Here is a 21,027-nt window from a genome sequence, read left to right on the forward strand (position 1 = left end):
AAATGTATTTTAAAACAATATACAATTTAATCAATAAATGTCACGATTACACCAGTCTTAAATTTATTTTGCACCCCCCAACCAAAAGTTGAAATGACGCCCCAGGGGGTCAATTTTTGAGATGCGATCGTTTTTTTGCGAATACGCAAAGTTACGTGTACGTAGTTACGAATGTCAAGAAAACAATCAATTTTTGAGTGACAGTTTCTATTATTCGCAACTTTACTTACGATCATCGTAAAGATGCGATTGATAGATTTGACAACACCTGAATTAAAATTGACATTTCGCAAAATTAAATCTAATTTCGTATTTATTCTCATTCCATCTGTTCTATGGTTAAAGAGGTGTATATAATTGTACCTCGTTATTATAATGGACAGTTTAAAAAAGGGAGGTGCAAATGATTCCGAAAAGCAAAAAACTATGCTGGTGGAATATGTGAAAAATAAAGGGTACCGCTCACTAGAGCGAAGCGGCGCGTCGACTGGAGTATAGGTATAATGAAGAAATCGATGCTTTAATAAAAAACGAAATTGCTTCTTTAACAAACCATTACATCTCTATTGTTGCCTTTGTTGTTTTGTGGAGATTATTGTAACGGCTTTCTGGAGTGTTTGGTTCCACATTATTAAAATGTGTTAACAACCAAGAGCGAAGGGGATATCCCGAATCTCCTGTAAAGAATAAGTATTAGTGTAAGGAACTACATTTATTAATAAATGTGTCACACACCCAATACTAATCGATGTAATTGCTGCATAAGACCATGGACACTTGATTGATTCCATAAATAGGAAAACTCAATTCCTCAAAACCTTCCCCTTTGAGGAATTGAGTCGTCTATTTCCTATATGGTTCATCACCCCATTTAGAGAATGGATCAACAACGAGTTTTTTCTGATATAGGTATATCTATTTGCATCGTTAGTACCTCTACTTCCCGGATACCTTGCTTTCACATTTAGAATGTTGAGGCTGCTGTCACATATCTAACAACATTTTTGTAACGTTAATAGAGTGGTAACCATTTCGGTTTATATATAAATATTCAGGGTGCTCCGGATCCTCAATTTTCGGAGGAAAAATGGGCACATGCGTGCAGTCTATGCATCCTATAGTTCCCGGAAAACCAAATTACGTAAAAAATCTAAAATCTTGAATGGCCAAAACGTTTATCAATTCTTCTATTTTCGATAAAATTTTTAAAATTGACGATCAACTGGTCACTATACTTTATATTCAAAGCAAAACGCATTCGAATATCAAATTACGCCAGCTATCTACCGCTCGCAAAAAAGCGAAGGATATTTTAAGAGAGCGCAAAGAAACGTGCTGTCAAAATTTGAAACAAACTACTATTCGTATTGTTCCGTATACGTTTCCCATTTGCGAGCGCTCAAAAATTGACCCCCTGGGCTCTTACGGTTCATCAGAGATCAGACTAGTCCTTCGCTTAGCGACTAGGTGGCGTATGGATCTAGGGATGTTTACAGTGACTTTATAGAGACAGTGGCGACAATAGGAGTTCGGCCGCCATTTTGCGTCAAAAAGTTGGCAACACACAATACACGTAGGCATGTGTGTGGCGTACGGCCTAGGGAGCAGATCATAAATACCTGACGCTGTCGCCGTTTTCGGAATCATACCTTTACACATATTGTGAACGACTATTTTCTAAACGTTTTATTAGTAGAATTAGCGATATAAAAACTGTAAATATGAATATAAATTTGGTTGTTTCTAGTAAGAAACAAATCCCTACAAGTATTATGAGAACATCTTTCCTTTTTAGATGAAAATTTATAACAATTGGACTGAATATCAGAATTAAGAATATTTATTCAATGTAAAATTTTGAATATCTTTGCAGGTGAAGGAAATGAAAAGACAGTAATATCAAGAAGAACTGGTTATTACACTTATTAAATAAAACACAAAATTCCTCTCCAATCAATTTATTACAAAATAATTGGTCTAAGGAAAAGACGTATAATTATGATTTTCGCTACCATTGAGTAAGTCCTTTTTGATCATCCCACAGGTTACACATCGGTGATGGTTCAGCATCATATCTTTCAACTTCCACAGCTCCACCTGAGTGGATGGTCCAGATTCCATCAACTGCTTTCTGAAAACCATCCTTTCAAATGAACGTCTTACTCTATTTATGGGATCTACAAAAAAAGGCAAATAGATAAAATGTTGAAAATGTTCTTCTCTTTATTTTCATATACGACTATTTTTTACGTAAAAACGATGAATAAAAAAATCAAAATGGTGTAGGTCCCAATTCTTTCTACTCCGAAAAAATTTTTTGAACGATTTCGCGGGTCTCTCCGCTGCACTACTGACTTAAGCTGAATTTATAGTTCCGTACCCGCAACGCCTTACCGTAACGTTTGGAATTAAACCCTACTTGTTGCGTGTGAATGTTTATAGTTCGCGTTAACGTTGCGTTAGAACGATTACGGTACGTAGGTAATGCCCAAATCTTATTTCTTACGGTAAATCGTGCTAACGCGTTTGTCGTCGGCAGTACTCGGATAATTCAAACAGTTGAGTTTATCCCGACGTTCGTTTCGTTTATTTACAATAATTATTGACACTTTGTTGGTTATTATTATTTTGAAATGCACGTTACTCTTACTGACAGATGACATACAATGGCAGATCTCGTTTCGCACTAAAGCGCAAGCTCATCTCTTACCACTACGGTAACTATAAATCGTATAATTTTCGTTGACGTAAGATTTTACGGTGCCGTTCTTACGTTCTTACGGCTACGGAACTATAAATCCGGCTTTATCTCGTTCAAATTTGGTATACGTACGAACGGATGTTTGCGACGTCCGTCCAACCCTCCTCACCCCCCTTCGTTTTGTTTATTTAATTATTGACATACATATCGTACAATAACATACAAGAATTGTTGAAGCGAAAAGAAGTAGTTCGTACATTTCAAACAAAATTAAAAGAAAGACAATTTGAATTTTGAAATGCGCGTTACTCTTAGGTACTGACAGATGACATACAATGACACAATTCGTTACGCGCTAAATGCGCAAGGACATCACTTGCCACTACGGTACCTAACTATAAATCGTATTATTTTCGTTAACGTAAGATTTTACGGTTCCGTTCTTACGTTCTTACGGCTACGGAACTATAAATCCGGCTTTATACAGGTATAAGTAGGTATACGTAAAACATACGTCCGGTTGGCGCAGATGGTATAACCATTGTTTAAATACTTTATTTAAACAATGGTATAACCATATACAAATGGTTATAACCATTGTATAAATGGTATAACCGTTGGTTTACATTAGTAGGAATGCTATGGGCCGGTACTCTTTGATGAAAGTTAGATCGCTCAGCTTGTAATTTTTCCACAAACTGTAAGTATAGGGTAACTCAAAATTCCAGTGGTGGATCAGAGACATCCAAGAGCATCACAAGTTCCTTGAAAAGAAAGTCATTTTAAAAAAAGCGTAAATGGTTTTATTTCATGTTTTACTCTCATTTACTTACATAATACTTGTACAAACACTATAAACAATATAAATTTTAATACAAACTTACGATACAAAAACTTAAAGTAGGTAAGATGTAACAAATTTTTACTTTAAACAGTTTGTAACATTAAATAGTAAAACACATTCATTTAGATAACACAACGATTAATAGTAACATTAATTAAAGCAGTGGGCGATACAATACATTTAATTCATTATTAAGCTGTATTCTTCACTTAAAATTATACAATAATACTTTGGTTTTCAAAGTTATTGCGGTGGATGGAATTTTTTGTTTTGTTTACATAAAAATTAAATTCATACCATTTATGTTATTACCTCTATATGAATTAATTTAAAATATATCTCTCATATATTAAATTATGATGATGGTTTTTTACTAAGCGTTTTATGTAAATTTGGCAGATCGTTGACATTGCATAAAAGATATGTTCATCTACTTTAATCTTTGGGTTACGTTTGCAAGGGCCACTGCAAATGCTTGAAGAGCCGAAAATGGATATTGAAAATCCAAAGTGTATGCGTTACCATCTATTCTTCCAAATTGCATCACCTAAAAAAATTATGTTACAGATATTTTCATATAAGTAATTTCATGTTTTCCCTAATTATAAGATATCTTATAATTAATAAGGCTGGGATTAAATTTAAATTCAGTTTTAAATTATGAATAATTACGTTGTTCTAGAGTTGTGCTCTCGGTTGTGTTTCTTTTCTCTTTTTCTTTTTAAAAAATTAATAAGGCAACAACAACCTCAGGCGGTCATAATGATAAGAATGGAGGTTTGTGGTAGGTGAAAATTATACTTGAGTCGCCAGGTTTGCGTTTGTTTTGTTTTCATGCTAGCACGGCGGCATTATAGACACGGGAAAGGTAAAAGATCCGCGACAGTGACCATTATAGCGTACAGGTCGTCCGCTAAAATTGAGATTACAAGAAGTAGGTCGCGAAGTTAGTGTGTTATCCGCACGAAGTCAAATACACTAGAGGGGCACTAACGTGTTCCCAGCCGGGCCGTAGGTAATTAACTCTTATCTCAGAAGTATTTAATCCCTTATCAACAGAGATGAATCTTGACCTAAGGAACGCTGAAGCAGTATAAAGCCAATAAGGAAATCAATTTGGGTGAACGTCATACTTATGCCACGAAAACGAGTCTTAACCTAGGGGAATCCTCAATCAAGCTGACTTCTATAGAGATCGGCGCCACCTATTTTTAAAACGAACGAGACGGTCTTGTGAATTTGTTTACTTAATTGTATTCCAAACGCCGTGATCCCGTGATGCAAATATTTCGTTGATATGCAGATTATCTGTCACATTCCCAAGCGAGCACTGCCTATATGCAAAAGCCGTTTTCGGCGCGCAAATGACCGGATTTAAAAAAATCTTTGCAACTTATAGGTTGAATATTCGAACCAAGAAGAATCACCTAAATTTTAATCGAGAAGTGCGGAAACCGATAATTGTGGACTAAGTTCTTTGGAAAAACGTCCATACGGAATAAGTGACGGTTACCATCTTTTCCTTGACCCTGGACCTTGCATTTATGTACTCTCTAACATACCCAACCAATACTCACTTGCTTGCCTCGAAATTCAATTTGAAAATTTTTCGCAGATTCCTGCGTCACCCTTCCACCAAAATCTAGTTGATACACCTGACTACTTTCGTTCCACATTGGAGCTTTGTTGTGCATTACAAATTCGCGTCTTTGGACAGATGGAAAAGAATTACAGTTGGTACCATTCGGTTCTATTTTTCCGCGCTTCAACTGTAACTTCGTAGAACTAACTTAAAAATTTAGGAAATTAACGTACTATGTACCTTCTGTCGCAGTTGAGCTTTTTGAAACGTCTCTAGATCACGGTAATTTGTACCATTAAACACTTCGTCTCCGGAAGCATTTACTTCATCATCGGAGCTCTCCTGGGCTTTATTTTTTCTATTCTTCCTCCCTAATAACGGCGACGCCAGTAAGTGTTTCCGAATGGGCGAAGCAGATTGCGGTCGTTTACCTAGAAGCATAACTTTGCGATATACGCCGTTATAACGTTACCAACCTTTTTTGCTTGGTGCTGGCGATGAAGGAGAACTTCTCGGTAAGCGGGGTGAGGGTGGGGGCGTCCTATTATCATCTCTTAGTTTGGTTATAAAATTTTCTAACGTGGATAAAGCGTGAGTGTGGATAGGGGTACTTTTTGGAGTGTTCGGTTCGGTATTGGACGATGAATTAATACTTATTTCTTTTCGAGGACAGATGGGAGTTTTTTGTTTAGTCCTACTTCTATTTTTAGAAACTTTTTCACTCACTATATCACTATCCGATTTTTTTCGCTTAATTAAGGGTGATTTATTAACAAAAAAATTTAATTTAGAGTCTCGTTTACCGGATGATGATAAGGCCTCAATGGTAGATTTACTTGTTGGCGGAGATGGACTGGACGACTTTTCATCACTGCTTTTATTTTCTACTTCCGGTATTGGTTCCTCAAGGTGATTTTTTAAATTACGTATGTTTTGCGCTTCGCAAGATGGAAAAATATCTGTTGAATCTAAACTCTTGGATTTGCCACAGTTTTTTAAGCGCGATGACTTATACACGATGTTTCTGTGATCTTGAATCAGTTTTTTGGAATGTTTCCTTTGCTTAGTTTTTTGATTGACTAACACTAACCGTTTAGGAGCATCTTTTCGTAACATTTGTAATGTTACATCGCTAGGAACTAATTGCGCATCAACTAAATCTAAGTATCCGACGCTGCAACTTCGTATCATAGAATCTGTAATATACGCAGCGTTTGGTAGCTTTCTGGATGGACCGGCTATAGCTTCTTCGTTGTTTTCTTCATCAATAAATTTTAGTTTCTCGCCCGTTTCACTTTTTTGGGTCTGCGAAACAATTTCGGTTTTCACTACAGTATTATTTATCCCTTCACAAGTACTACTTCTAAGATTCATACTTAAAGTAGTTAGAAAATTTGTATTGTCATTCTGGTGGCATATTTTGGGGGCAGATTCCATGCCATCCTTTTTAACTACTATGGGCTTACGATGATCGCTTGCTAAATTTAAATTGACGGCCATTCCGTTGCGCCCGTGGTCGTTAATAATACTAGACTTGACTTGTTGAATATTGTTTGAAGTGTTGGTGTAATTGGCCGTTGAATAAGACAGTAAAGTTTGCGCTGGTGGTCTATCGAAAATAATGTCACTTGGTGCAACGGCGTTCTTAGGTGATTGCAAAGCTGGGACGGATCCCTCACAGCACAAAGGAGATATTGCGTGTCTCTGATTGGTAGAGTTACCTGCATTTGTTCTCCCATATTGCGTTATAAAATTGGTATTCTGTAGGGTGTTACACGCTCTTGCCGTTCCCTGACTACTTCCGTAAGAGCATTGGGGGCGAACATTTTCGCAGTATCCGACTATTTCACCGATATGAAATAAAGTTTCATCGTCGTATGATTCTGTACGTGCAAGCGCCGGAACTGGCGCAATTGTTGCTATGCTCACTTCTGGAGCCATAGTCTGCAATTTTGGTTTGTTTAACCTTGGTCGCGGTGACATTGGAGCTATGGGCGGACTATGATCTAATGATGTACGGCGCAGTTTAGCACATTCTTCAGCATTGTTGGGTTCTTCTTCATCTTCAGAGAATATGTTCGGATTAAAAGTAGGATCGGGACCAGTTGGGAAGTCATCTCGCAGCTCCGTCATTACAAGAGTCATTTGCCTGGGTTGCAAATGCAATAGGGAGGTTTTATAAGTTACTTGACCCAGATTGGCAGGCACGGAATTCACTAAACCGTGAATCTTGAATTTAGTCCCCCATATGTTGGACGTAACTTCCACTAATCTGACATGCTACAGCGCAATGCGTTAGTGTCGACTACTTCAAAAATTAATGAACTTACCTCTGGTAGGGTATCTACGTAAGCTAAGTCATCTCCGTCGGCCTCATTTGATACATGTGTTTGCGGTTTCTCTTGTTGACTTGCCCGAGGTTGCGACTTATTCCGGCGTTTACGCCGTCTTTGCATTCGTGGAGACCCCGCACACCCCTCTTCCCTATCACTATCCGAAGATTCCGTCAAAACCCCACTACCGTTAGTAGACTGAACAGAGGACCCTGAACTTTTCGATTCTGGAGACCATCGCAACTGTATACCAAAGTCTAAAATTCATACCTAATGATTACGCTTACGTCACTTTTCCGTACCTTCAACTTGTGGATCGAATATTACAAACTCAGGTCGAATTTTACTTGTCCGTTTACCTTTTAAAAGTGGTACCAGCCCTCCTAAATATTCCAAATATAATGTGTAACATGTTCCTGATGATAAATTGTTATCTTCATCGTGTCTTATCATTGTACAATGTAAGCGAACCGACCCCACTGGAGGTTTAGATACAAAATCTCTTAAAGCACTTGCTTCAGGCACACAGCACTGGAAATGGGGAAGTTAGTTTTGAAATCAAGGTATATTGATATATAGAGAGCCAAAACGTAATCTTCTAGATACTCATTTAACCGAAAAGTGTGACACTTTATGTAACATGCAACTTGTGATAATCAACAACTGCCCCTTCTACACCTGTCGAGATGGTTGCCCAATTGTGCGGCGATTTTGCCAGAAAGCCCTGATTTCTTAACGGTTTAAATTCAAAATTTTGACTAAAAGTAGCAAAATAATTCACTGGTTTTACGTTTCTTACGTATTCTGCTTTGATACCTTTCTATATCTAGGTACTACTTACAAAACGATCAACAGTAAGATTTTAGAATTTGAAAAACTGGAATAGATTGACCTTAGGCTTTGAATATATTCAAAGCCTTAGGTCCTTGGTTAACAATTATGTTTCTGGCTCTCCAATTAAGTTAAGTTGAAAAACACTAACTCGTATGGTTTGGGCAAAAAGGTTTGCAATCAAACTTCTAATTCGTGCTGGTAAAGGTAAGGCTGGAAGTTGCGATTCATGGCAAACTGAATTATGAATACATAATCTGCATAGTAGCTGTAAAGTTGCTATTCTTCTTGAAACCCAAGCAATGTGGATTTGGGTTCCTGTTGCCAAAAATAATCTTTTATCGTTGTGGCCCCATGTTAACGCGGATACGGTAGTCTAGAAATGGCATTGCTTGTATAACATTCAAGACGATGGACATTGCTTACTTGTGTAAATGGTACGACGGCGTCGTATAACAATACGCCTTTTTCATTATAAAATTTTAGCATACTAATTGTTTCATTAATGTTTGCTTGTTTTCTGGCGGTGCCTGCTACCGCCAGAATTTCTCTGGAATTACTCCATTCCATGCAAAGAGGTGCTTGCAATTCCGTATCCACGTGAATAGGTGACACATCGTCAAAGGTTTTTAAAAGGAATATGTAACCATTTTGTAAAGAAACAGCAAGCACAAATCTTCGTTCGGCTGGAATTAAACGGTATCTAAACAGTTTATGGAATGTGTTCGTACCGGCATTGGTAACACCGGGATCATTGTCGTCGCCTTCTTCCATTTTAAATTTCTCGCAAGACCATGCCATAGATGATATTCCCACATCTGCGCTCAGTTGCACTTGTGACACCATGGCACCATGCACATCCATCACAATTATTTGGCCTGACGTGGTTCCAAAATACACTTGCTGATCATCCGGAGTCCAAATACCACATGTAATAGTTGCTTCTAAGTTTAACATTGAAGACCAATATCGTTGACCCGCGACTGAACCAACCAAAACAAATCCATCCTTAAAAATAGTTTCAGTTATTTTACTGACACGGCGATAATGCGGGTTTTAGATTGTAGGTGTATATCCGGTGAAGGTTGGCAACTATGAAGGAAAGCCCGACGCTGAGAACGTGAATTAAAGTTCTCCCAAAGGAAGCTTTTGACTTCGGCCTCTAAATCATACCTTTGCTAATTTTCGAAAGACACATACGCGTGAATGCGTCCGATCGTAATACATGTTTATCAAATCCAAAATTCCACCTTTGAAAAACTATAGGCGTGTAGCAAAAAAAATGGAAGAAGCCCAAAAAATATTAATTATTTTGGCATATTTAACAAAACAGAACTACCCAATAAAAGTGAAATAAAGGTCTTGACCATTCCAAAACATTTCTGTCTTTGTTTAACCTGATGATTTGACACTCCCTGTAGTATAATATATACCTAATAGATAGGTGTTTCAAACCTTACCTGGTAACAAATTAGTGCCATTCGCCCATCATGAGACCACGAAAAATGAGTAACAGGTGTGCTGCGATCATTTATTAATTCGATTGACCACCTCCCCTCATACTTAATCCATACAAATATAATACCGGAACTATCACAGGATGCTAATTTTTGGTAAGGTTCATTCCACTTTACTAGAATTACCTAAAAAAGAATGACATTTTAACAAATAATTGCAGCCAAATACGTAGGTAATTTGAAGTTACCAGCACTACTTCAATAAATTTAGGAAACACCACATTTAGAGCATTTATTTCAAAATTTGTTCTAGCTGCAATGAGAATCTCAAATGGGTTATGAAAAATTCATTTTTCTTCAATTGAACATGCTTGTGCAAGTTCCTTTAAAAGTCTTACTTATATCAAATTTAGGCAGCAATATTCTGAAATATGTATATCTTTAAAACAAACGTATATACCGTTTCTCTGAAGTGGTGGTAGTGGTCACTCAATATATCCATATTCTAGAAATCCCGATAGACATCGAGGCGCCATAAAAGATTAGTCATTGGCGACAAGAAACGAAAACGAATGACACGCATTCTTTCCGGACAACATAACGTGTTTGTTCGAGAACACTATAGAATATTGGGCAGCGTTCGAAAGCGTTCGAGAACTTTCTAAAAAGATGAGTATTTGCTATATAAGCAAATCGAATTGTGCTTCAGTGAGTTCAAACACCGTTGTCGAAGTGAAATATTAATTATAAATAGATCCCGCCTTGTGTTATGTTATAAATTGCGAGTTAAATAATAATTAAATTACTGTTACCTATAAATTAATCCATTTCAAGACTGTTATAAAAGTATTGTTATAGTTAATTGTAAATAAATAATTTTAATTAAAATTAAATGTACGTTCAATACCCATAGTGAATCCTGTTACGAACATTCGGCATGGAATATTTTCAAATTGACAGAAGTGATTTAGCCTCACTGACCTCTGAACGGTGTCCTCTTAAATTGTAGTTAGTACGTGGAGGAAAGTCAACATTCTTTTTACAATGACTAGTGGTAAATGTAACGCCGACAATGCCACGAACGTTTCCAGTTGCCAACCATCCCTCCTGGTAATAATTTGTTCTATTGAGTTTCCAACCTTCGTCCTAGAACAATCATATAGTAAATTAGTAAAATGCTATTATTTTATAAATAATTTATTTTTAAGGCATGGGAAAAGCAAATATTGCCTATCCATACCGAAAACACGTTGGAGTAATTGGTGTGATAATAATTTCTTAACATTAAATCAGGAAAAAACAGGTCTCATTGTATTTGATAATAAACTCGATAAGTCATTGTACGTTCGGTCAGGAGACAAATCTATGCCTCAACAAAAAGAACTAATAACGTTCCTTGGTGTCACATTGGATAATCCAGAGATGGGGAAATAGCGGCCCGCGGACCAAATCTGTCCCGCGACAAGGTTCGATCCGGCTCGCGGTTAATACCAGTCTATAAATCTATAAATAATCGCAAAAACAAATGTATGAACAGGACAACTGAGGAACATCTTGAGATCGTTTTGCGAATTTCTGAAACTACTTTAGAAACTACTATACTTTCGTCTCTAAACAGGGTGAAGAAAATGTGATTTTCCTCTCTAGTGAAGAAAGTAAAAAACAAAAACGTCAAAAATGCAAATCTTCGTAATTTTTCGTCCTTTTTTTCTTTCTGGCCTGGTACCGGCGTCCAATGTTTATTTATATGTTAAAATTAACATGTAAATATGTGGGGACCTCCCGCAGCGCCATATGCCAGGGGCCTAAATACCAATATGGCGCCTGGAAAGTCCAAAAACAGTGAAAAAGTCGTATTTTTACTACACTGGGCACTCATTCTCCATTTCGGTGGCCCGGAGCAATAATATGCGAATTGTGACTACAAATCTAGATGTTACACATCTGAAGGGCTTAACTGCGAATATAGGGACCCGTCTCCTATAAACGTTGACTTCGGAGCCAAGAGGCGAAGTTGGTTTGGCGGCGTAATTTCAGGGCAATATGGGTAAGTAAAAATATATGAAAACACGCTTCCCAATTTTTCTTTGATTTGTTTAAAGCGTAGGTAACTGTTGGCAGTCGAAACTGTTAAGAATATTGAACACTAATATTATGCAAAATGAAAATCTTTAAGGAAATGATTTTGCGTTTGAAATTTACCCGCCACAATATAGGTACTCTCTTTTTTGTGAGCTTGTTCACGTTGCACTGAGTTACCTGAAATCTGTAAGAAGCGGTACAAATGGTACCTAGTAACGCCAGGCCAGCAAGAGCGAGGCAGTTGCCGTGGTACTGGAAAGCGTTTTCCTTTTTATATCCCTGCTGTTTGGAGGAAACGATGCTTTGACACAGATTGATGACGTGACCCATGGAAAGGGCGAAATTGCAAAGGAGGCAGCGAAAGTAACATTATTTTACCTTACATTGAAAGCGACAACAGCTCGAACGATGACTATTAGTATTATTGTTTTCCCTGAAAGGGAGGAAGTCACAATGTTTGAAAAAGTTGAACTGTAACTTTCTCATTCGTTAAATCGTTTTACAGTTAGCATCCTATCATTTTACATAATATTAGTGTTCAATATTCTAAACAGTTTCGACTGCCAAGCCAAGAGTTACGTTTTAATTAAAAATTTAAAAGCATGTTGTCACATGTACCTATATTTTTACTTACCCAATACCTTGAAATTAGACCGCCAAACCAATTTCTGCCTCTTGGTTCTATAGTTAACATCCGCAGTTAAGCCCTTTTCAAGTGTGCAACATCCGCATTGGTAGTCGCAATTCGCATATTATTGCTCCGGGCCACCGAAATGAGGAATGAATGGTCGGTGTAGTAAAAATACGGCAAAAAAATGACTTTTTCACTGTTTTTAAACTTTCCAGGCGCCATATTATGGTATTTAGGCCCCAGGCATATGGCGCTGTTGGAGGTGTCTACATACTTAAATGTTAAGTTTACCCTAGAAACAAATATTGGGTGTCGAGAACACGGCAAATTGCATTTAAGCCCCTATTATGAATACGAAAGTGTGCCTAACCGGTGTCTTCGTGTGTACTAGATGTTATTCTACCCGTAGTATACCCAAAACGTTCAGTGGCGTACCTTGCGGGCTCGAAATAAACGAAAAACGGCAATTTCAGTCGCCATCTTGGATTGAAGGGATTAAATGCCAAAATCAGGTCTGGCAACAGGGCGCATCGTTTTCAGCGGAGTCGAATTAGTCTAAAACCGTCTGTTGCCAGTTTGTAGCACAATACGCCGTTAGACATGATTTAGAGAGCCTTTTTCAGAAATGTCTCCCTGACTATAAATATTGCATACGATAATTTTGCAATTTTGATTGTACCTACTTTCAGAAAAAATTATGTGTAAAACTTGAGAAGAAAGTGTTTTTCAACTCTCGTTCAATTGACACACTCGCTACGCTCATGTGTGAAGCTTTGAACTCCAGCCGAAAAACTCCACTTTCTTCTCTAGTTGTACAAATATTATATTGTGGTTCAAATTTCAGTCTGTAGGTTGCCCAAGGGCCGAGATCTCGATGGAACGGACGGACGGACGGACGGAAATTCGAGCACATAAGCATTGCCTCAATTTCGTTGTGTTACACTAAAAAGTGCCGTTCTATTCATGCATAATAGATATTTACATAAAAGTCCGGAAAATGACACATTAGTGGCGAGGAAATATTGAAGTGCGAGGCCCCTTTGGGGCGAATACTTTAATTTCCGGGTCAAGTAATTTCATTTTACTGACGAGTTTTGTATTAAATTTTACCCGAAATCGTATATATACAATTTCATTTCTATATAGAACTTTTGATTTTTGTCAATCGGTCAGTGATGACAGGAGTCGTTATAGACGTTTAGATGGGGCCGGTAAAGTGACAGTGCGGCCGGTAAAGTGACAAGCAGCAGAAAACGTACTCTGCTCTGCATCTGTCATGGAAACTAAAATTTCCTGACAGGAAGTGGGCATGAAAATGAAGGTTTCCGGACGATTTTGGGTAATTAAACGCTCGGCTAATCATTTTATTTATCACATTTATTACCCAACCTAATTTTACCATATGTAGACACAAAGTATACCGGTAGGTCAGGAGCTAAACTTAATGCTTACATTTGCATTCCTTAATTAATTCCTAGCCAAATATCATTAATCGTTCGTTCAGTAAGGTAAGTCGGATGTCCGTATAATAAAGGTTTAATGGGTACGTATCGTGCAACTATGCAAATGTGTATGTAGACGTAGATATAGGAATATCTAAAGATCTAAGCTATACCTATTTACGCGAGAATTTGGACAATACATGCATAACAGAAAATTAACTTGAAATTGGGTAGATATGTTGAATTTATTGGAATGCCTTTCAAAATGTTTAGAAAATATATTGAGTGATAGTGATCCTTTAATTACAACGCCGGAGATCGAATTTCCCGTAAAACAATTGTTTCGTTGTTATTGATGTGATCCAGCTAAAGACATAAGCAATAAAGATTTCTTAACTTTTATTATCGCAACCCATACCCATGCCCGTTGGTTATTTGTCTCGATATTATTTGTATAGTCGAAACTATTTCTAAATGCGCTACATATAGTACTTAGGTACGTACTGTCCCTTATTGTATAATGTTAATGGAGTGTGAAAAAAATTAGAAAAAGAAAACACGCTTTAAACACTGTGATCTAAATAGGTCAGTGGCTTTAAATAAAAATCCATCCAGACAGCCGTACTTCATAAACAAGATACGAAGAAACGCCTACGATTTTCAGTAGGGGTATTTTTTGACACTCAACTGGCATTCAGAAAGAGGACTATTAATACGGCTCATATTCAATAGCACTGGTCCTTGAACTGGTAGAAATAGATTGGCGAAGGTTCGACATGGCTGTCTTGTTTTCGTTCTCAAAGAACAGACAGACGGACAAAACATTACATCAGGCAGATACATGTTAACAAACGGATTGAAATAGATGTTGACACTCGTGCTTATTTTATTTCAGCAACAATAATTATTGCTGTTCCTGCATCTATATAATTAAGTTGCTCTTAAAAAGAAAATATTTGCAAGAAAAGTGGAGGGCAGTGTAATAAAGTCGTTGTCAAAGTGTGCTACTTTTTTTTGTGTTAATAATAAAAGATAGAAAATACTATTGTTGACGAAATGCGCAAGATGTCGCTCAATGAAGGCTAACCTTTTACCTCAAGGCGTTTTCTATGGTAATTTTTAGCTTCCTTACTGGAGAAGGAAGCGATTCAGAAATGGATGGGAAAGACCAACAACGATGCACAACTGTTGCGAAAACAGAAGAGAGCAATTGTGATATCGAAGAGAGAGCGAGGCAGCAAGATAACGATACTACCGCAGAAAGAAGCCCTAGAGAGAAAAAAATGGTACGGACTAACGGACGAGGATCGAGAAAATGAGACTGCAGCAGAGAGGAAAGTAGAAGCCAATATCAGCACTGAGCAGGAAAGGCTAACAATACGTAACGCATTCGGGGCACCGAGTTAAACCGCCGCGAAATAAAGGCAACTGCACCATCGGGTGCAACCACTAAATGTTGTTGCACTATTTTCCCGAAAGACCAACCGTTAACCGAAGCTAGTCATATTTGTAAGTGTAGTAGAAAGGACAAAAATTTGCTGCGGCTAGGGCAGATACCACCCGCACACCTGAGCATGCGCGTTCTGCTCAAAAGCGTTTCAATTTTTCCTTTTATGCCTAAAATGCTCGACACTCAAGTCGATTACGCCGGCAGTCCGTGTACTGTCAGGCCTGGCCGGGCGGCCTTTATCGTTGCTCACAATTATTCCGGCCGAGCAATACTTACAATGCGTTTTTCACAATTCTCATCGAAGAGGAGAGGAAGTTGAACATAAAATAAGTATGGGGCAGTTTTGAGAAACAGTTTGCCCAGAAATTTATACCCGATTTTGATGTCTTATCTTAGTTACCATCATGAAGTAGATAAACAAAACGTGCATTTTTGTCATTAAGAGCTCTTACAAGGGGATACTGTGTGCGAGATACTGAATCCGAGATACAGTCTGTCGTTATTGCTCTCTCGCAGTGATGCACTTTTTCGGCGAACCATTTTCAGTGCAATGAAAAAGTATCATCGTGTAAAAGAAAGAGTTCCATATAAACCAATAGACCATCAGTCTCCCAAAGTCGTAAAATTGCCGTGCGAAAATCGCCGCTATGTATGAACGTCTTCATAGACGCAATGTTACACGTGTATCTGAGATACCAGTCTGCTCCGATAAAAAAGGCGAAATTTGTTGACACAGTTACCTATAGTCTAATGCGCGATCTCTGAGGTTAGAGTTTTACCACCCTAAATATGTTGGTCGAGTTCGAAGAGAAGCTGTGGACACAGATGCTTACCAAAACTTCTTAACTTTATTAAGTCATCATGAGAACGACTGTATAATATTTGGGCCTGATCTGGCTTCGTATCATTATGGATGGCAGAAGAACTCCGGAATGGTTGGAACATAATAACGTCAATTATGAACTACAGAACATAACCCTTCAAACGTACGTACCACAAGCTCGGCCAATCAAAGAATTTTGGTCGTTACTGTGTCGAAAAGTTTACGACAGCGGATGGGAAGCCCAAAATTAATAACAATTGCGGGCTTGCATATTTAGAAAGATTCGAGAAGAAGACCTGAACATCGTCCAACGGCAGATGACACAAGTCTTAACCAAATGCGTGCTATTGAGGATCATGGTCCGCTATCAATTTTGTAGATTTATTTGCATGTTATCAAAAAATGTTATACTTTAAAATTTTAATAAAAGTTCGTTATTTCGTTTCGTTGATCAGGCCTGTTACATTCTTTTTCAAAACTTATGTCCCATACGTTAGTATAGCAACGAGTCTGGAACATGATGCTCGGGACGAAGTTCCTACAGAAAGGGGGATGCGATATATGTATGCGCCTGATGCAGACAAAGACAGATCAAGTGGAGCGAGAGGACAAAGCAGATCGAGTGACGCACTCGCGGAGGTTAGAGTTAAGCGACAAATAACACATCCTTCCGTCGGTCTGTGTACCAGATAACTCGCGGACGGTTTCGAATTTTCCAATTCTGTTTTCAGTATTATGTTTATCATCACTCACGGAAGACCTGATCAAATTTTCAGTGCCCCAGGAGCTCTTTTGCTATATTTGTTACAAGTTTATTTATATTGCATTCCTAAAAAAAAATTTCGACTGTGGAACACAATTACAAAGAAAGTACCTACAGACGGACGAACAGAAGGACCAAAATTATAAAGTTGCTTTTTGTCGCTCGTTGTATTATGTTGTAACATAAACACAGGTAAAGTATACAATTTACTGATTACTCTACTAATTTATTTGATGTATTACGGTTGTATAAACCTGCAATAAGAATGTTGAAGTTTTGAAGTTGTAGTTTTAAAATACATATTGGCAGTTATTTTAGTCCAGGGTAATTAACCAATAATTATACGTAGGGTATTCTTAAAACAAAATATAAAGCTGATAATTGTTAAACAGGTAGCTTTTAGTATAGAAATTCATTATTTCTGGTCTTGCAGCGTGTGGTGGGTGGTGTAGTCGCGGAACAGCATCAGAATGCAGAAGACGCCGCTGCCGGTCGCACGTTGCGGCTGTTCAGTCGGTGTCTAGAGGTCGCGTGTCATGTACTTTTCGAATAATATTACTGCTAAAGTAGCACAATTTATGATTCTGTGGATGTCAGGTCCCAGGTATTTTGAAGGGGGGCATTCCGGTTTGGAGTGGTTTTAAGGATATTTCAATGAATCAAAGTCGGGAATATGAAACATCATCAATATGACATCTACCTTTTGCAAATATGTCACCAACAACTCCATCAACTGTCTATACTTCTGTCTTCAACATGCATTGGAAGAATGCAAGAAGCAAGGCTAAAAATTTTGTATTGTAACGTTTGACCAACCAAGGAAGAGTACGACAAATTTGTCGCCAGTAGATATTCTACTATTAGTCGAACATCAAAATTCTGGAGTAGCATTTGGACGGACTTGACCATCGAGCAGGTGTTAATGATATCAATGAAAGTAGAAGGAGGACTTACAGGTGATCCAGGTCTTACCGATTTAACAATCCCATGCTGGAATAATACAATTCTACTCAGTATAAACGTTGCATGTGCGGCAGCAAATGTTACACATTAAAACACAGTATAAGAAGTATAAGTAGTCTGTGGATATTGTTGTAAGTGATTCAAATTTTCCTTCTCCTACGTAATTTTTGAAAAATACCTCGAATAAAAGTAACTTTGTTTCATTCTTGGCTGCTAAATTTAAAGTTCAAATTTCTCCGAGGGACGCCGACTCACGTAGTAATACAGCTTTCGCATTTCCTAACGAAAATAAGAAAGGACTTATAGTCGGCGAGGACACTGATCTCCTGGTCATAACGATTGTAGCACGGAATAATGATAAACGTTTAATGTTAATTCCAACAACAAAGTTTAATCTACAAAAATTGTTTAATAGCAAGCTACCCCAAGAAGCACTTGGGAATGTAAAAAAATCACATCGCTTTCCTCCATACAGTTACAGATTTCGATGCAATTCCTTCACTATTCAATTAAGGCAAAAACCAAGCTTTTAAACTTTGCAATCGAACGACACTAAGGCAAAAGGTTTCTGCAATCAATGATACAAATTCAACTGAAGAATACGAGTATATTGCTCAATAGGGAGATCACTTCCTCAAACTGTTATTTAACGGGCGCGTTTCTTCGGATGACTTTAATGGAACTAGATTTACCTTTTATAAAAAAGGTTATAGCTAAACAACCAGTTTGTGGAAAGTTTGATCTCTTGGTACTACCACCAACATCTGGAGCAGCAAGCATAGTTATAGAGTTTTCACCAAGTTTAGTCTTTGCATGGGATAGACTTTCCTGCTACTGACTGGGGATGGTAGAAAAATATGCGGAAAATGCAATGGTGAAACATGCTGCAACAGACCTTCCATTCTAGTTGAAGGGGACGAAGAGGCGGATGTACAACATTACTCATTTTATAATAGTCAACCCAACAAACCTGGACCCTCCAGACTAGGCAACTAAACTGTTTGAGGTTTCGGTTTTTGAGATATTAAAGTCAATTTTTTGGCAGAACTACTTTTTTTATAGCTTCCACAATGGCCGTGAATGGTGGCTGTCCACCAACATGCACGTGCTGCAAGACTATAGAATTTTATTTACTTATCCATTAGGTACCTTCACACAAATTGTTAGCTTTATATTTTGTATTTAGTTTGAATAAGCTAATTACCCTGGACTATTTAGGTTTTTTTTATACTTACTACTAAATACAAAAAATAGCACACTGAAGAAACCTCTTAATTACTTCACCTTTCAGCATTTTAATTAAAATAAAACTACGTTTGAATGTCAAGCATAGGTATTTGTATACATCTACCGCGCATTACTTTAATTAATGAGAGCATGTGTTGTCATTTGCAAATGGGGGCAATTATTGCAAACTAATGTAAATTTCTAAAGTAAAAAATAATAATTACCTCGGGTAATTCATCGGGAACTTTCCCCATCCAGGTGAGTGATAATATGGAACAATCGCTTTTGGCATTCACGGTGCGTTCGAAATGAAGATGCATATTTTCTTGATTAGACCTGACAAAGTGTATCACATTTTTCCAAAGGAAATGAATGACAAGAAGTGATGAAAAACGACGAAGTAAATGCAGCACACATCATCAACTCGACTTGAATTGCTTTTTGTACCTTGGTAACTGGAATTGTCTGTTGAGAAACATTAGAGCACATCTATAATAAGCCTACACCTTGCAAACCACCGACATATATTGATTTTGATATTTGGGGTAAATTCTGCACGAAAAGCTCGGCGCTCCGGGAAAGCGCAGAGAGTACATCGAAAGGGCGCAGGTCGCTTGACGAAATAATGCTAAAAATATTACTTTTGAAATTTCCGCAATTAACGGTGGAGATTTAAATTTTTTGGGTTAAACAACTAGGTGGATGTGTGACGACATGATGACTATGATTGGTAGTATAATCAAATTATTTACACTGACAACTTCGCGTGCGAATTTGCAATTTACTTGGCAATCGGTTTATCATTTCCTTGCCAATTCTCTGCATTGCTGCATTAATTTCCCTGCAATAATCGACATGTGTTCCGTTTTGTGGCACAAACTTAGAGGTAATTGGTGAGGGGCAATTTTATATACCTAGGTATAATAGCGATAATCGCCCATACCTTTGAATATAAAATTATATTCAAAGCCCATACCTAGAAAAATTGAACTGATGCATAATTTAGTCAAAGCTTTAAATTCGACCAAACTTTTAAGTGGATTTCGCCATAGTTTGTGTTATATTATGATTTCACGTAAAGGCGCAGATAGACTAGCAAGTTACTTGCGACAATCTCGCACAAGAAACTTCCACATGTATTTACCTACACTGTGAACAATAAGTGTCGCGATAAACTGTCGGGCAAGTTGGGTGAGCCATTGTTGTCACAATTTCTCACAAAACTGTTTACACTAGCAGGTCTTTTAACTTCCGCAAATGCGACGTTTTGGCGCCAATAGGACATCGTTATGTTGCCGCGGTTGTAGTAGTTTTATGCAATAATGTAAAACATAAAAGAAGTAATAATAATAATAATAATAATAATAATAATAATACCGAATATCTAAATAGACACAATCTCACTGCTAAAATTCTCCACAAATACTTACTTCAGAAATATAACATCAAATCAACACAAGAGCCGTATTACAAACATATACCCGAACCAGTTCACGAAAATAAAAACTACAAAATTTACTGGGACCGAAGTATTATCACGGACAAAATCATAACAAACAATAGACCAGACATAGTAACAATAGACAAAATACACAGAATAACAACATTAATAGACATCGCACACCCATTAGACCACAACATACAGAAAACTATCGCAGAAAAAATCAGGAAATACACCGACCTATCAGAAGAAATTAAAATGATGTGGAAAATGGAAAAAGTTCTCATCCTACCAATAATCATATCAGTCACAGGCCTAATACCATCAGAACTATACACGGAATTCAAGAAACATAATTTACCTATCCAAGTTATAATAGATATGCAAAAATCAACAGTATTGGAAACATGCCGGATAGTAAGGAAAGTAATGCATTGAACAAGTCCACAAGTAATAA

General features: G+C 37.5%; 1 protein-coding gene across 4 annotated transcripts; it reads right to left on the reverse strand.

The window, feature by feature from the left end:
- Positions 1-3,699: 3,699 nt before the first annotated feature.
- Positions 3,700-19,661, reverse strand: LOC116163232 (tubby-related protein 4). 4 transcript variants are annotated; one of them, XM_031477098.1, is made up of 12 exons: positions 19,354-19,661; positions 10,730-10,894; positions 9,752-9,934; positions 9,023-9,299; positions 8,718-8,977; positions 8,443-8,667; positions 7,763-7,991; positions 7,458-7,717; positions 5,604-7,407; positions 5,368-5,558; positions 5,123-5,308; positions 3,700-4,092 (listed from the first exon to the last, which is right to left on the reverse strand). In XM_031477098.1, the coding sequence occupies exons 1-12, from the start codon at positions 19,447-19,449 to the stop codon at positions 3,976-3,978; spliced, it is 3,993 nt and encodes a 1,330-aa protein (XP_031332958.1). In that variant the 5' UTR covers positions 19,450-19,661; the 3' UTR covers positions 3,700-3,975. The 4 variants fall into 4 exon arrangements, with proteins under 4 accessions (XP_031332958.1, XP_031332957.1, XP_031332956.1 ...); XM_031477097.1 differs by having other exon boundaries at positions 5,123-5,314; XM_031477096.1 differs by having other exon boundaries at positions 5,123-5,320.
- Between the last annotated feature and the right edge of the window lie 1,366 nt (positions 19,662-21,027).

This window comes from Photinus pyralis, unplaced genomic scaffold, assembly GCF_008802855.1.
Source record: "Photinus pyralis isolate 1611_PpyrPB1 unplaced genomic scaffold, Ppyr1.3 Ppyr1.4_LG2, whole genome shotgun sequence".
NCBI classification, from domain to species: Eukaryota; Metazoa; Arthropoda; class Insecta; order Coleoptera; family Lampyridae; genus Photinus; species Photinus pyralis.

Bases quoted from the DNA above. Each gene is read 5' to 3' on its own strand.
- LOC116163232 (XM_031477095.1), bottom strand. From the start codon at position 19,449: ATGCATCTTCATTTCGAACGCACCGTGAATGCCAAAAGCGATTGTTCC. The intron at 8,668-8,717 runs GTAAGCAATGTC...TGCCATTTCTAG, and splicing joins CCGTCGTACCATTTACACAA to ACTACCGTATCCGCGTTAAC. The intron at 5,321-5,367 runs GTACATAGTACG...AGTTCTACGAAG, and splicing joins AAGCTCAACTGCGACAGAAG to TTACAGTTGAAGCGCGGAAA.